General features: G+C 46.9%; 1 protein-coding gene across 1 annotated transcript; it reads right to left on the reverse strand.

The window, feature by feature from the left end:
* Nucleotides 1–6,370: 6,370 nt before the first annotated feature.
* On the reverse strand, nucleotides 6,371–14,546 carry LOC140214439 (lipase 3-like). Its single transcript, XM_072285795.1, has 5 exons — nucleotides 14,312–14,546; nucleotides 11,819–11,933; nucleotides 10,433–10,583; nucleotides 9,202–9,297; nucleotides 6,371–6,604 (listed from the first exon to the last, which is right to left on the reverse strand). The coding sequence occupies exons 1-5, from the start codon at nucleotides 14,544–14,546 to the stop codon at nucleotides 6,371–6,373; spliced, it is 831 nt and encodes a 276-aa protein (XP_072141896.1).
* Nucleotides 14,547–14,978: the final 432 nt, after the last annotated feature.

Here is a 14,978-nt window from a genome sequence, read left to right on the forward strand (position 1 = left end):
GGAAGGCACACTTTCTAGGAAAAATGGCCGCTCAAGGAGAAGAGCGAACTCGAGCGGCTTTAGAGGCTAGGAAAACTGCCTTAAAATATTTAGACTTGAGGGAAAGCTTCGTTAACAAACTATAACACGGCAATCAGCACTCGAATACGGCGAGAGAAATTACTGAGACGTGGAAAATTCCCTTGAAAAAAAATCTGGTTTGCTAGACAAATGCTTGTATGTATTGAACCTCTTAAATGATGAGGGGTGAAATATGCGCTCACCGAGAGGGCATCTTCAGCACGAGACATCCCCAAGGCACCTTACAGAGATGTGGAGAGCTTCGCGGCCGGAACGAAGCCTCCCTTCTCCGCCGGCCAACAGGGGGAAACGCGCTTTCCGATCGCTCAAGGTTGCGCGGACAAAGCATAACTCTAGCGTCTAGGAAAAGCTTAACCAGGTGCGATGGCGGCACGCATAGCGTGGGAAGCTAGCCGCCAGAATAACTATACCAAGGACTGCTGCTGATGAGGGCGATATATATATGATGAGGGCGATATGATGAGGGCGATATATATATATATATATAGAAAAGAGATGACAAAGGCAGGGGAGTTAACCGGAAGGTAAATATCCAGTTTGCTACCCTGCACTGGGAAAGGGGTAAGGGGAGGCAGAAAGATCTTTAAAAAGATGCACACACATGTCGCACGGTAAATCGCTGCATAGGCACACAGGGTGCCACGAATCCCCCTGAATGTACAAGTTCCGACTTCTAAACGCGACTGTAAAGCCCCACCATCCTCGTGACAATTTTTAAGTTAATGCCCGTGAAAAAGAAAACGGTCTGCAGTAGCTTCACACAGGTAGTAGCCAGGGGAAGTTAAATGTTTCTCCGATAACATCGCGCGTTTTTTTAAATAGGAGGCACGTGAACGCTTTTTTTTCTTCTTCGAACCTGTTTGAACCCGAATGAAGCGGTTCAGGAAGCTCCGAACCGGTTCGAACCGTTACGATTTTCTCTTCGGAGCTGAACCTGAACCGAAGCAAAAAGATTGAGCCAGAGCCCCAATCAAATCCGAACAGATTTTGGTTCGACCCCCTGACCACGGCAGCCGTCCTCCCATGCGCTCTGTTGGGTATTCGTGTATAAGTACAAAATTAGCTCTAGGAGTGTTAGCCAGCGCCCCTCGTGGCTTCACTGTATAATACTGGTTTGTGTTATATTGCCAGATTATGCTGTTTTAACTTTTGCTGGGGATTGCTTTGAGAGAATTATCGCTCTTACGTTGTCGTTCTCACACAAGATGCGCTTGTTGTACCGAAAACTGCACGAGCGTTGTCGACCGATCACGATTGCGAGACGGCCGAATCCAATAACATTGCACGCGCCACCTGAAATGTGTTGCACAATTTCGAAATTTCGCGAGCGTCAACGATTGCTGTGGAACTGACGACGACGCTTTATTAGTGTGACTTAACTCGAAGGAAACAGTGCTAAAAACAGGATGTTTGACGAGAGTGGGCAAACACGGCGCTACATCTCGTCACCGTCCTGTTTTTAGCGCGGTTTCCTTCATGCTCCGTCACGTGCCAATCAGACCAATCCAACACGCTACTCCAGTGAAAATAAACTCCGCGGCTGCCTGGGCCACACATCTTTCTTGCCACCTTCCTTTACACGACTCGGTGTTCCTTGCTTTCTGGGCACAAGTTCTTAAAATGAAGACTTTAGTTTTTCCATTCAATCTTTCTGATAGTTCCTGCAATTGCACTGTCGCTACCCATGGGTAATATTGTTACGTGTTACGCTAGAATAGAAGCACAAAGACAGCGGCGATGCCATACGATAATAGGTTGGGCCTTGTTATGCGTTAATAGACCACCAAATTAAATTTAGCAGACGTGACTCTAGTCTTGCGGTTCCTGTTTTTGGCGCGTTATGGGTATGCTGTACCAAATTTATCGCTAACGCATACATCAGTACACTGTGCTGTATCGGGGCTGAGCATACACAAATCACTTAATCGGCGCTGCGAGGGCTCTTGGCTCCAGTTTTCTCCTGAACCGCTCGCTGCCACTCTTTCTGAAGTTTGATTCTTTCAACACTTCGACCTTCAGCGAAAACAGTAAAAAATAGTTTACGTTAACGGTAAACCGGCGGCACAACCTCGAAGAAAAGCTGACATGCATGGACATGTGCAGGTGATGTGTCTGTCCACACGTGTTCCTTTCTGTTTAGGGACCTTGCGCTGTTTCGTTATTATGTGTTGTTGATTAGTAACTGTCAAAACTAAGTGCGAGCCGGCCAGCGACACCAATTGAGAAACTGCAGCTGCCTCTTTCCTTTTATAGAACACATACAATTCCACCGACACTCCAAAAAAATACGACGTCTCAATAAGAACAACAATAAAACAAAGGCGCACGCACACACAATTCAAAAGAAGAGAAAGAGAATAAGAACAAACGTTGTATATGCATTCGCGTTTATTGAGGTTCATGCTCCCTATGCCATAAGAACGATATGCATGGTATGCGTACACGCGAATGTCGTATTGTTCTTGTAGAGCTAACGCAAACAAACGAATGTCATGTTGTTGCAGTCGTAAATCCAACAAAAGAGCATCATATTGTTTTTGTAGTCCTAATAGCAAACAAAAACCTCAAGTTCAGTTCACGCTGATTTACCGTTAGCAATGTCAGACCAACTTGCTTAGTTTCCATACGGGTAAGCTTTTGCGCAAACCCTTACCTGACCATACCAAGTCTATAAACAATCACAGAGATTTGTCGACTGAAGTAACTAATGCTATTTTAAATGCGTGAGCGTTTCTGTGCTTACCAAGCAAGAAAATTGTCCGTCCCTACGTCGGTCCGTCCCGTAAGAGGACCACTTTCAAGATAGCGCCCTCAGCAGCGAGCGAAGTCGCATTGGTGGTGCCTCTCGTTTCAACGCCAACGAAGCGGCGAGAACACAACGCTCACGGAGCCCTCAGCTCACGCCTCAATCTGCCACTTTCACAGATCGCTTTCAAGATACGGGGTCACGCATTTTTCTTCTACGCTAAGTAAGCTGCGAGAACACAGCGCGCGCAGCCATCAGCCATCGGCACTCTTTGTCGGCATCGCATATCGCTTTCATGGTACGGTCCACGCGGTGGTGCCATACGAAGCCGCCGCCAGAGTACGTTTGGTCAATGGTTCGACGCGGATGGACAAGGCGCTAAACAGCGATAACGGCTTATAAATGATCGGAACGTCATCACCGCACCTAGCGCCGCCACCTGCAGTACTTTGCTTGCGTCATAAATGCTCCTTGCGCCACCGGTTTCACCAGTTTGTGTCGCCGCAGGGCTGCCGCTTGTACTGGCCAGATCCAGTTTCATAAAATTCATATGCCTGGTTTCATAATGAAACCACACAGCCTGGTTTCATAATGAAACCAGGCCGTGCGGAGATGAGCAAAGGGCACAATGCTTACGCATACTTAGACCACTCCTAGAGAAGCTTTCGCATGATTTCTTGTTCTCCACTATTACCTTTTTTTTTCATCTGTGTATTCTCCTGCCGGTGTAGGGTAGCAAACCGGACGTGAGTGTGGTTCACTTCCCTGTACGTATCCTCTTTGAGTCTCACCTGACCGTAGATAAGCATGTTCCTTCGAGGCCCATAGTCGAACTTCTGAGGTCTCGCAGAAGCCACCAGCTGGGTGAAAGGACCAAGAAAGTCACACGTCATATGGCTTCATCCGCTCTCTGCTTCAAAGGCGTTAATTGGGCGGGATCGCACTCTTGGCATTCACGCTTTCTTTGAATTTTCCCGTATTTCTGCCTCTTACGCGTACCTGAGCAAAGTGAACGATGTTCTTGGTGGACGTACCTCCAGGCATGAAATGCAGGTAGACAGGAAGCCTCGTCTGCGAGGTGCAACGTTATCATCATTATTAGGACGGGAAATGAAGCAGACACTACCAACGGTGTGCGACAGACGGGCAGAGACGAGGTCGGATGTTCCTGCTAGAGTACAAGAAAGTCTGCTACGTCGCTTCACCGCACCCGTTGCTTATGCGTGGTTTCACTGTAATGTAGTGCGATGAAGAAACCTGGCAGACATTTGGCTGAAGTTGCGCTGCCTCCATTTATTGAGAAACTCTAAGCTCACATGTTCGAGGTTAGCAATGAAGTATTCAGCCAGCAGTTCGCGAGTTCTGCCAACAGAACTCGCATTCTGATAAATACACAAGGTAATACAGCTAGCTCTGTCTTCTACAACAGTGCTGCGACCGAGGCTACCGTATTTATTCGAATATAGATTGAGCGCTCTTATTATATATATATATATATATATATATATATATATATATATATATTTAAATTGCTACGCTAAATGAACTACCGACCTATATTCGTGACCAAATCATTTCGACTTCCGAGCTAACAAAGTTCCTCCATCGCGCCCTACTAAGGCCAGTCTAAAGATTATCCTGACTGGCTTAAAAAAAGGCTGCATAACCTATGCACTCGACGGCACCGAGGATGACGTCGCTTGGCGTGCCAAGGACGCCTGCGAGGCATTCGAAGAGGACGGCTTATTCTCTGGCAGTTACAACGAGGATGTAGCTTGGGGCGTCGGCTAGCGAGCTTATGGTAAATAAGGATATGCCATATTCCAAAGTTTTTCGTTCTTCTAATAGGATATCGTTGACCTACATTCGAATTACATTTCTTTCTCACTGACTTCAATATATAAGGGTCGACCTATATTCGTGACCGATCTCTTTTCGAGTAAATGCGGTAGACAGCGCAACAGTTGTGGTCGCCATTCAAGTTTTATGTTTCAAAACATTGCGGTTGAGGCATCAGGAAGCTCTGTCTCATGTCAACCAATTCGTTAGAACTCTAGTTGCTTTATGGCATTCCACCAGAGAGAGAATATTAGTTGTCAAGCCCCATCGACTGCACTGAAAAAGAGGGGCTTCTGGAAGGAATAATCAAAATAGAGCTTTTTTATTCGTTCCACATTGGGCCGAAACTCACGAGCGGTTATATATCCTGAGACACGCAGCTAGAAATATCGCGTAAACAATTTAAACGGATGCGGAACCTAGTAGTTTAGCTTATACTAATGAAATCTCTTTACACTACTTAAGCGTCTTCTGCTAAACGTCGACTGCAGAAAACTTTGGTAGGTTAGGTTAGGTTAGGTTAGGAATACGCAGAATGCTTTGCCGCATTTCTTTTAGCCTGTGTGGGGCAAACAGTCGCGCGCGTCTTCATCACTTTGAAACTGATGTCACGCTTTTCTTAAATTCTGTTTAAGGAGGGCACAAGAGCTAAAAGCACAACACGCCTAACAAAACCTAATTTCTTCAAAATCTGCTTATAAAAATACGACAGTTGTGTTAGTTGCTACTAGGCGGCTTGAAGTGAAAAAAAAAAAAAGTTAAGCGAAGGCATAGTCCACATTTCGATGCACCTTAAAAATAAATAGATAGCACCGTCAAATAAAAAAAAAGAACACTTTTCTTGAAACCATGTTTTCAAAAGCAGCCATTTTTCTATCTTTTATTTTTCCTCTCCCGATCTCTTGTACGAGGACGAAAGACAAACATACGACAGGCACTACTCGCAACTAAAGAGCAAGTTCAATCCGGGCAGGCACACTCAAAGTGTTGTGCGCTTGTTTAAAGCTGCAAACCGTTGATATCCTCTCCTTGTAGACACGCATTCTGATTCGCACCATGGTTTTTTTTTTATTGTGACATTCTTTTCCCTGCTGCTTCACATTCTTGGCCATGTTTTGTTCTGCACGCATGAGTGCAGTAGGGCGGGTTATTATGCCTTACAGGCATTACAAGCAGCATGAGGGAATCAAATTTAGGATACAAGGGTGTAGGGTGATCAAGGGGCAAGGGGGTGGGTTGAGGCAGGAGTTTGCATGCTGAGCGAAAGGCAGTGAGAAGAGTAGGAATTGAGCGGACTGGTATTCCGGTATTAAATAAAGAGAAATTAAGACAGGGACCAGCAGGACCAACACGTAGGAATGCTAAATTGCAATTAAATGCCATTGGGCCCAATAAGCACAATTACGCAATCATACACACAGGACTGGCCAAAGTAACTTTAAAAGAAAAAACAGGGGACCATCACTGTATGGGCCTTTGGAAATGCAAGTGGGCAGGCTAGCAGCTACTTCAGAAGCACTCCGGCGTTTGGCGTCTCATTCCTCCTCGTAACATGAAACAGTGCCAGGTTTCGGATGCTGTGATGGTCCCTCCCCCCTCTCCCTTTCCCCGTCTCTCTATCTCTCTTGCTCAAGATGTTAGGCCGTCCCCGTGTTCGTGATCTTGTCGTATCGCCCAGTGACATTTAAAAGGAATTTAGCTCTTCTACACGTGCCTGTCCATGGTCACGCCCATCTTCCTTTGGCGATTCATCTGCACGTAGTACAAACATGCCCTCGCTCGCACCTCGTTCATGTACTTGCTCCCGAGGTCGCCGACTATGTCGCCGATCAGCGAGCAGATGGCTCGCGTGGGGAGCGCGCAGAATTTGCTGGCCCACGGCATGTAGAAGGCGCCCCGCGGCAGCACTTCCGACAGGAACGCTTCGTGGCCGCTCGTCTGCGCAACGGGTCGCAGCGTTCGCCTTATTCGTCCACTGAAACAACATCAAGGCCTACACGGTGCTGCAGAAAGGACAGGGCACCTCTCACGCCTATCCTTTCGCACAAGCCAACAAAAATGAATGAATGAATGAATGAATGAATCGATCAGGTAATTAATCCATCAAAGAAATCTTTGTTGTAAAATGTCAAACTAAATGGGCAGTGACGAAGAACGTTCGCGCGATGCTGAACGAAAACGACATTCGCGAGCCCGGGCACCACCGAATGAGCAACGACGCCAGACTCGCAACGCAATACGGCTGCAGAGGTACCGGATGGACCGAGTGAACGATTTCAAAAGTACGGCCGGATGCCAAGTTACGACGAGATTTTCTGGATAAACATTTCGGATTCAGTTGCAGACTGTGCTACCATCTGTGGTTCGAGAACGACCTGACGAGGATCGGAAATGTACGAGACGTGACTAACCGGGACCGTGCGCTACAGGTACTGTCCCGTATGTTTCCAGACGTTCCAGGTGACGTGGCCGACTTCAAAGTGTGCGGGACGTGCAAGGAATCTCTGCTGAAAAGTGTGGTGTCCCAGTACTCGATCGCGAATGGATACGTGTACCCTCGCATTCCGGAGTATCTGCTGAAACTGAACGCCGTAGAGGAACGCCTGATTGGGCTGCGGATCCCGTCCATGTGCATCAGGCTCATCACGGCCGGGGACAGTAGGGAATCAAGGCGCAAGCCGTGAACGTGCCCATCGACGTTCAGCAAACCATGCAGAGTCTTCCGAGGCACATCGACGACGACATAGCCATCGAAATGCATCTGAAGAGGCGACTGCTCGCCAAGCCGACCTATAGAAAGGGTCTCGTGAAGAAGACGAACATCAAGGTGTGACTCGGCTACCTGATGAAGAGTCCGCTATACAAGTACCACAAGATTCAGTTAAAGAAATGACGACCATTCCACTCTGATAAGATGGAATGGCAGTGAAAGTACATTGCTTTTCATTTGAGAGCTTTGACTGTCGTCACCTTTCGCTGCCATTCCATCTTCACAGAGTGGAATGGTTGTCACAGGGAATGGCCGAAACTCAAGTAATCACGGCGCGGGTCTTCGTCAACTTCTTCAATGTGCAACGGAAAAGCACAGGAACGCGTCTGCTTCACTAAAGCTGCTACAGACGTTTCGTAGGCTTTGTTCTGACGCGCGTCAGCAGCACACACTTCCGGCAGCTCGTAGCAATGCAAGTTCAAAGTTCGCGCCGAACTTCTCCGGCGAGCTGATTGGAGGGGCAACAAGAGATGGCACACCAACATGGCTGCATTTCCGGCTTCAAAAACGTGACGTCAAGACCTCTCCTATTTTGTTTCTTTCCTTTATGGTGGAAGGGCACTGAGTTTTCTTTCTTTATGTGCGTGTGTGTGTGTGTTTGTTTGAAATGTGTTTTATACCAGTCAATTAAACCGACCTTACTTTCACTATGACGCACGCATTCGGCAAGGACCACTTCGATTGGCACTACACTCGGTGTTTGTTTGCTCTGTACCCGGTACCGGCCAATCGCCTCAGATTGAGTCCAGGAGCCACCATGCAGGGATGGCAATGGTACGACCATGACGGCGTGGTGGCGACATTGCTTTCTGTATGACCCAGCTATTTGCCGAAAAACTAATCGGCAAGGCGGCAGCCAGCAGCCAGCAGGCAGCAGCTACAGCAGCAGCAACAGTCAGAAAGTCGAGGGAAGAGGCAAAAGAACGTTCGCTTTTAAACAGTTTCAAACGTAAGCAGGCGCGTTTTTAATCTGATCGGCCTTGTTTTGTCAAATCATCCCTCCACATTCAATCATTAGCACATCGCCGAAAAATCTCACGCTTATGCTTCTTTCAAAAGCTCTATTACGATTTCCCGCATTCACGCGACAATCTTCTTTTGCCAGCCAACCGCACTTCACGCCGTCTCTCAAACACCCTCAGTATTCTACGTCTTCACGGCTCGACTAAATCCTTCAACAGCTCTTCCTTGCCGGTAGCTATTGCAGAATGGAATAGTTTACCGGACCGCGTAGTAATCGGACGTAATCCTACCAAGTTTCGAAACATACTAACGAACTTTCTGAGTATTGATGCTTAATGGATGTGACTTATTTTTACTACATCACATTTTTTTTAGTGCATTGGTTATTACTTTTTGTGTTTGACATTCATTTGATTACACCTTCTTTACACCTTCTGAATGTTATTGTTATTGTTTCTTACTTCAGTCATGATTGTTTGTACGTTTATTTTTCTTATGTATGCTCCCCCCTTATGTAACACCTCAACAGGGGCCCTTAAGGGTCAATAAATAATGATGATGATGATGATGACGATGATGAAGAAGAATTATCTGCGTAAGAGTAAAACGAGTTTGTAGGAAAAAGGTAGGCATGCAAAAACACAAATTTTACCGCACTAATATACTAATATATAATAAAAGCACTAATATGCAATGAAAAAGAGGCTAAAGTTCAATAAGAGATTGATGGAAAAGTGTTATTTATTATTCGTCCTTCATTTAGCTTTAGTGTATTACGCAGAAATATGAGACCTTTGCTTACCAAGTACTTCTCGGCGTACGGCGTGAACGCTGTCAATGCGACGATTTCCACGTGCGTCAGCTTGTTGAACGGTGCCAACCCGGCGAATGCCTTCACCTGCGCAACGGTCGATGTGACTGAGTTCAGATGCCATCTGGTCAGTGCATTCTTATATCTCGCGCATCGATATTCTTGTCAACGTGACTCTTGCATTCCTTTGATACATACCGTTATAACAACGCACTCTGGGCTTTCACTCTTGCTGGCGGTGCGAAATAAGGCGGGTACATCTCGGAGACAATGGATTCAAAGGCATAGGTGAGTAGATCCTGACACCAACGCACGATACGCGCCCTCTCAAGGGTTTTAAAGCGATAACATTGTAAGATGAAAAGAGGTGGTGTCAAAATCTATCAACCAGTGACCGCTGACTCTGAGTAACAGAAAGAGATCTCGAAAGTGAACTTTTTGTGAACTGTTTGCGCCGGAAGCAATTGCAGAACCGGAAACACGTTGTAGACACCATGTTTCGGACACAACCCGTTTCGCCTTCGGCGATGTAAGAAGGTATGTCCTCCACAGAGCACCCGGAGGGCTCAGAGTGGAGGAGCGTGGAAGACGGAGGAGGCGGGGGGCCTTCGAAGCGATGTGACATACAAAGGCACGTGACAGGCACATCGGTGGTAGTTGCATGGGTGTGCGTCAGGTGTGCTGGACTATACTACTCTCGACCCAACTTTTTCACTGCGTGGACGTGGCTCTAACAAAAAGTGATGTTGATAAATAATCATCGAAATATAGGATAAGCCAAAAATACTATCGCGTTAAAGTCACAAGATGTAGAACGAAGAAATTCGAGTTTCTTTGTTACGCTTGTTGACATGTTATGACTAAATTAAAATAACTAATTAAATTTAGGCGTTTTAGATGCAAAAACCGCGATCTGATTATGAGGCACGCCGTAGTGGGAAGCTCCGGATTAGTTTTGACTGCCTGAGGTTCTTTAACGTGCGCTCAATGCACAGTATACGGTCGTTTATGCATAACGCCCCTTTGCCGGAATTGAACCCGCGACCTCAAGCTCGGCAGCACCCCGTCATGGCCACTGGGATACTGCAGCGGGTTATGCGCGTAGGAGAAGTGGAAGAGCATTTTTGGGCTGATATTGGGGCGGGCCTCGGGTATACGGACTGCATTTGAGCACTTCCCCGCGACACAGAAATGAGACATGCAAGACTGCATTTTCACTCGCCTTTCGGTTGTACTCGGGTCTCTCGGAGAGCATGGTGAAGAGTACGAGCGTACCCTGTGAGACGCCCACGTAAGGAACATCCTGCCGCTCCGTGGCGCGAAGCACGTAGTCAATCTGCGCCGGAAGGTCCAACACGGCGTGTTCGTGAAAGCTGCGCGCGAATTCACGTGAGAGCGTAAGGGAGCGAGCCGTTGAAATCCTTTAAAGGGAGTAAACGCATAATGGAGCGACCAGCTACTTCTAATAGTAGATTTCTAACTGGTTTTATTGGGAAAAGGGCGTGTAATGAGTGAACGCACCCAATGAATACTGACAGCGATACTAAATGCAGTTCGTTTAGCCGTCGCTTAATGTTAAATAAATCTTAAGGCTGGCATTTTTTTCATGTACTATAGCCAGTGCACCTGTGTGCCGGCGGTTCTTTCTTCGTCGCTTGAATGGCGAGTTGCCGCCCTTTTTTTTATTGAAATAAAAAAGAGAGACGTATTCACCTAATAATGGTGATGACTACTCCTTTTGATTAGCGGAAACAACAATATAAATATTATGTCAGAAAACGAAAAAAAAAAAAGAAAACCACCTCATAGGGTCATAAATCCACAGCACACAGTCCTATACACCCATGAGCATATAGATATAAAAGGCAAATGTAAGTTTCACCACGCTTAATCGTGATCTTTTCTTTTTCTGTCTTATCAGATGAAGTAGTCGTATCTGTTTACCGAAAACAGGTAGATTGATGCTACCAAGGCAAGTAGGCCTCACGTCAGCTTTGCCGAACTAACGCTCGCTATTATTTTTGTCTTCCCCCATTTACACCGTTAGAAAAAGTTCACCCGAGTGGTTTTGTTTTTTATCCGAGCATTTGTTCGTTATGCGCGGCGACGCCATGCAATGCGTTCATAGCGTCATCAGCTCTCTGACACTGGAATTCTTGTGCAAGTTTTTATTGAGGCATCCATGTCTCTGTCGAGAAGTGTCAGCCATATTCGCAGCATATATTTTAGCCGTAGCATCTTACTTTATTACAATAATATTTTTGTCTTTGTTATACAAATATGTGTAAATACCTAATATTATGCACGAAGTGTTCTTGTCCCAATAACTGCGATTTCTTTTTTTTTTTCGGAACGCAAGATGATAAGCAAACGCGCGAACTGTCGGTGGGTGTAGGCTTGTTATTTTGTCTGCTGCAATGCTATGGGCGTTACTGACAATGATGTTGCACGCAGCCTTGCTTCTGGCTATTTCCACATGTTCGCGTACATAAGGGCTGCCTGTCATCAAGGCACATTACGTCAAACTGTTGCCAGACGCGAAAAAAAAATATATAAGAAAAAGTACGATTGCGGGTTGCGACGAAACTATGTAATCAGAGTGACTCACGAGAAGTTCCAGAACGCCTTCGAGCGGACCTTGAGGTTTACGTGCGCCTTGCCGTACGAGTTTCCGCGGACGTTGCCGATCCAAACGTCGTACTGCTGGTCCGCGAGTACGAACCCTGCGTCGTAACGAGTTCGGGATGGGGTACGCCAAGGTGAACTTTGAATGCAAGAGCATTTATTTGCCTGCTCACATTGCTGAATCCGAGTTCCTGGGTTCTGCACGATGCTATGGCCTAATAGATGGCGTCGCAACGCTGGCTGATGATCAGTTATCGCGTGTCTCGGAGCACAGTCATCGCATAATGATGCTTTTTTATGATATTGGTGACAATCACGATGATGCTATGACGGCCACGATAATTACTATGATGACAGTGTAGTTATGAGTCTTCAGACTAGTACATATTCATATTCTGTCACATTGACACCGCCAGTCCTGGATATATGAATTCTACCGAAGGGAAGGAAAAAAACCTCTCTAACAAATTACTGATATAGAATACGGTGCTGTCCTTTTGCTCCTTGCACCTGGAAATTCTAACGGCATTATTTAATGAGTGCCGCAGTTAAGCTAATTTCCAAATTTTGAGACGTCCCCGCAGCCCCTCTTGTTGCAGCCTTACGGGCCAGAAAACATCGGTGCTATTGGAAAAAACCTCCCGTAGAACAAACAGCGCAGAAGACACAACGGGAAGGTCGGAGTTCAAGTGTGTGTCGTCCTCCTTTTCATCCGCTTCCTAACGCTGTTCCGTCAAGCTTCAGAACGTCGTCACTTATGCACGAGGCATATACATTGTATGCCGGGAATAATGCAGCTGTTTCTTTGACAGCCCCACAGACAAAAGAGTCGTTGACACATATGTTTTTATCTCTTCGATTATTACTGGGGTCTTTGAACACTTCTGCGTCTCACTGACCCACGCACTCTTGAACGTACCTCCATTCGTCACTGTGCCTTGACTCGATAGTTATGACGATAAATTGTAGGTATGCCATTTGCACCTGGCAGGTATTTGGAAATACCCTAGAGAATGAAAGTTAGAAAGAAAGCACAAGAAAGCGATCTATCCACTGTCTGTACACAGAGAGATGTGAGAGGAAAAGAGTGGTAGTAAGGGGAAATAAAGGAGGTTGACCAGGCTGAGCGCAGTTGGCTACCCTACACAAGGGAAGGGGGAAACGGCCGGCAGGGACTGTACTGCACCGGTCATACTAGTCGAGAAATAGAATGGTAGCTTTATCTCTCGACCGGAGTGGTAACCGTGCTGAAATAACACCCTAAGGCGATTCCTGATATTATTTTTGTAACCAAGACCTCATGACGTCACCAACAAAGATCGCCTCTACAGTCATAGTATATATAGGAACGACTGCAGCGTGCGACCTAGTGCACTGAAATTAATGGAGGTTTCTCAAGCAATTCGATCCTGGTCGTTGGAATCGCCAAGGAGAGTTATCGAAGCTCAGTATTTTTTTTAGTCGAGGGGTGGCGTTGTCCTCCGCTCGTCTAGGAAGAGCTTCGAGGTGAGGTACATTTGTGAACACAAGGTTCATATTTGAATCATTAATATCGTCCAGGCAGTCCCCAGACCCGTCAGTAGCCACAATAATGAGCCGTGGTGCCCAAAACTGCGGTGTAACCGACTAGCCTAGCTTTGTTACTTAACTTGGCCGCGTGTTATTCTTGAAGTAGAAGCAGTAAGTGTGTCAGCATTGAAACCGACCTAACCATTGCTACCGCGGGTAAGTACCAAAGTGTGATAGCTCTAGTACATAAAACAGAAATGAACTGCGGCGGACACCTCTTTGTTTTGTTTGTTAAATGTTTGTTGAATGCTCGTCTGTCTGTCTGTCTGTCTGTCTGTCTGTCTGTCTGTCTGTCTGTCTGTCTGTCTGTCTGTCTGTCTGTCTGTCTGTCTGTCTGTCTGTCTGTCTGTCTGTCTGTCTGTCCGTCTGTCCGTCTGTCTGTCCGTCTGTCTGTCTGTCTGTCCGTCTGTCTGTCCGTCTGTCTGTCCGTCTGTCCGTCTGTCTGTCCGTCTGTCCGTCTGTCTGTCCGTCTGTCCGTCTGTCTGTCCGTCTGTCCGTCTGTCTGTCTGTCTGTCTGTCTGTCCGTCTGTCTGTCCGTCTGTCTGTCCGTCTGTCTGTCCGTCTGTCCGTCTGTCTGTCCGTCTGTCTGTCCGTCTGTCTGTCTGTCTGTCTGTCCGTCTGTCTGTCCGTCTGTCTGTCTGTCTGTCTGTCTGCCTGTCTGTCTGTCTGTCCGTCTGTCTGTCCGTCTGTCTGTCCGTCTGTCTGTCCGTCTGTCTGTCTGTCTGTCTGTCCGTCTGTCTGTCTGTCTGTCTGTCTGTCTGTCTGTCCGTCTGTCTGTCCGTCCGTCTGTCCGTCCGTCCGTCCGTCCGTCCGTCAGTCCGTCCGTCCGTCCGTCCGTCCGTCCGTCCGTCCGTCCGTCCGTATCAGGCAAATAAAATTAACAAGACTTGACTGTCATCGAGCTCACCGAGCGACTGGTCCGGAAAATCGAGCACGTAGTTCGAGGAATCTCCGAGCAGGCCGCTCATGAGCAGGATGGGCTGTCTCTTCGGTGGCCAACCGGTCGGCTTGCCCATCCTGCCCCAGGGTATTCGGTGCATCTCGATGATGTAACCATCGTCGGTGACGACACGGTGACGTTCAAACGGGTAGCCCTTGCGCCTCACGAGGGTCTCCTGCAGGAGGTGGTTCCCGGTTTCCATGTTACGGCATTTACATCGGGTTCAGGTTGACAGAGATGTTTCGACACCAACAAAGAGCGCCTCTACGGTCGCAGTATATATAGAAACGACTGCAGCTTGCGACCTAATAGCACAAACATTTGGCAAGTGTTTATTCGCGCAGAAAAACAACTGGCAGCTATTGGAGAAAACTGATTATACGCGCCTAGCCTCACATGGCGTATGTTGCAGAAATGTTCTTTTGCAGGAGATATTTCGTATACCATATGCACAGGGGTTGAGTAAGTGTCACGACCACCTATGAAGGTAATTAAAATTTGCCAAGAAAGCAGCGATTCGTCAAGAATGTGCCACCTGGTGGAACTTAGAAGTGGCTGTACATAGTTCGTGAATTTCGCACGGAACAATTGAAACTTTTAAGTTATCCTAGTTATTTTTGAATCGGCTTTAATT

This window comes from Dermacentor andersoni, unplaced genomic scaffold, assembly GCF_023375885.2.
Source record: "Dermacentor andersoni unplaced genomic scaffold, qqDerAnde1_hic_scaffold ctg00000044.1, whole genome shotgun sequence".
Taxonomy (NCBI): domain Eukaryota; kingdom Metazoa; phylum Arthropoda; class Arachnida; order Ixodida; family Ixodidae; genus Dermacentor; species Dermacentor andersoni.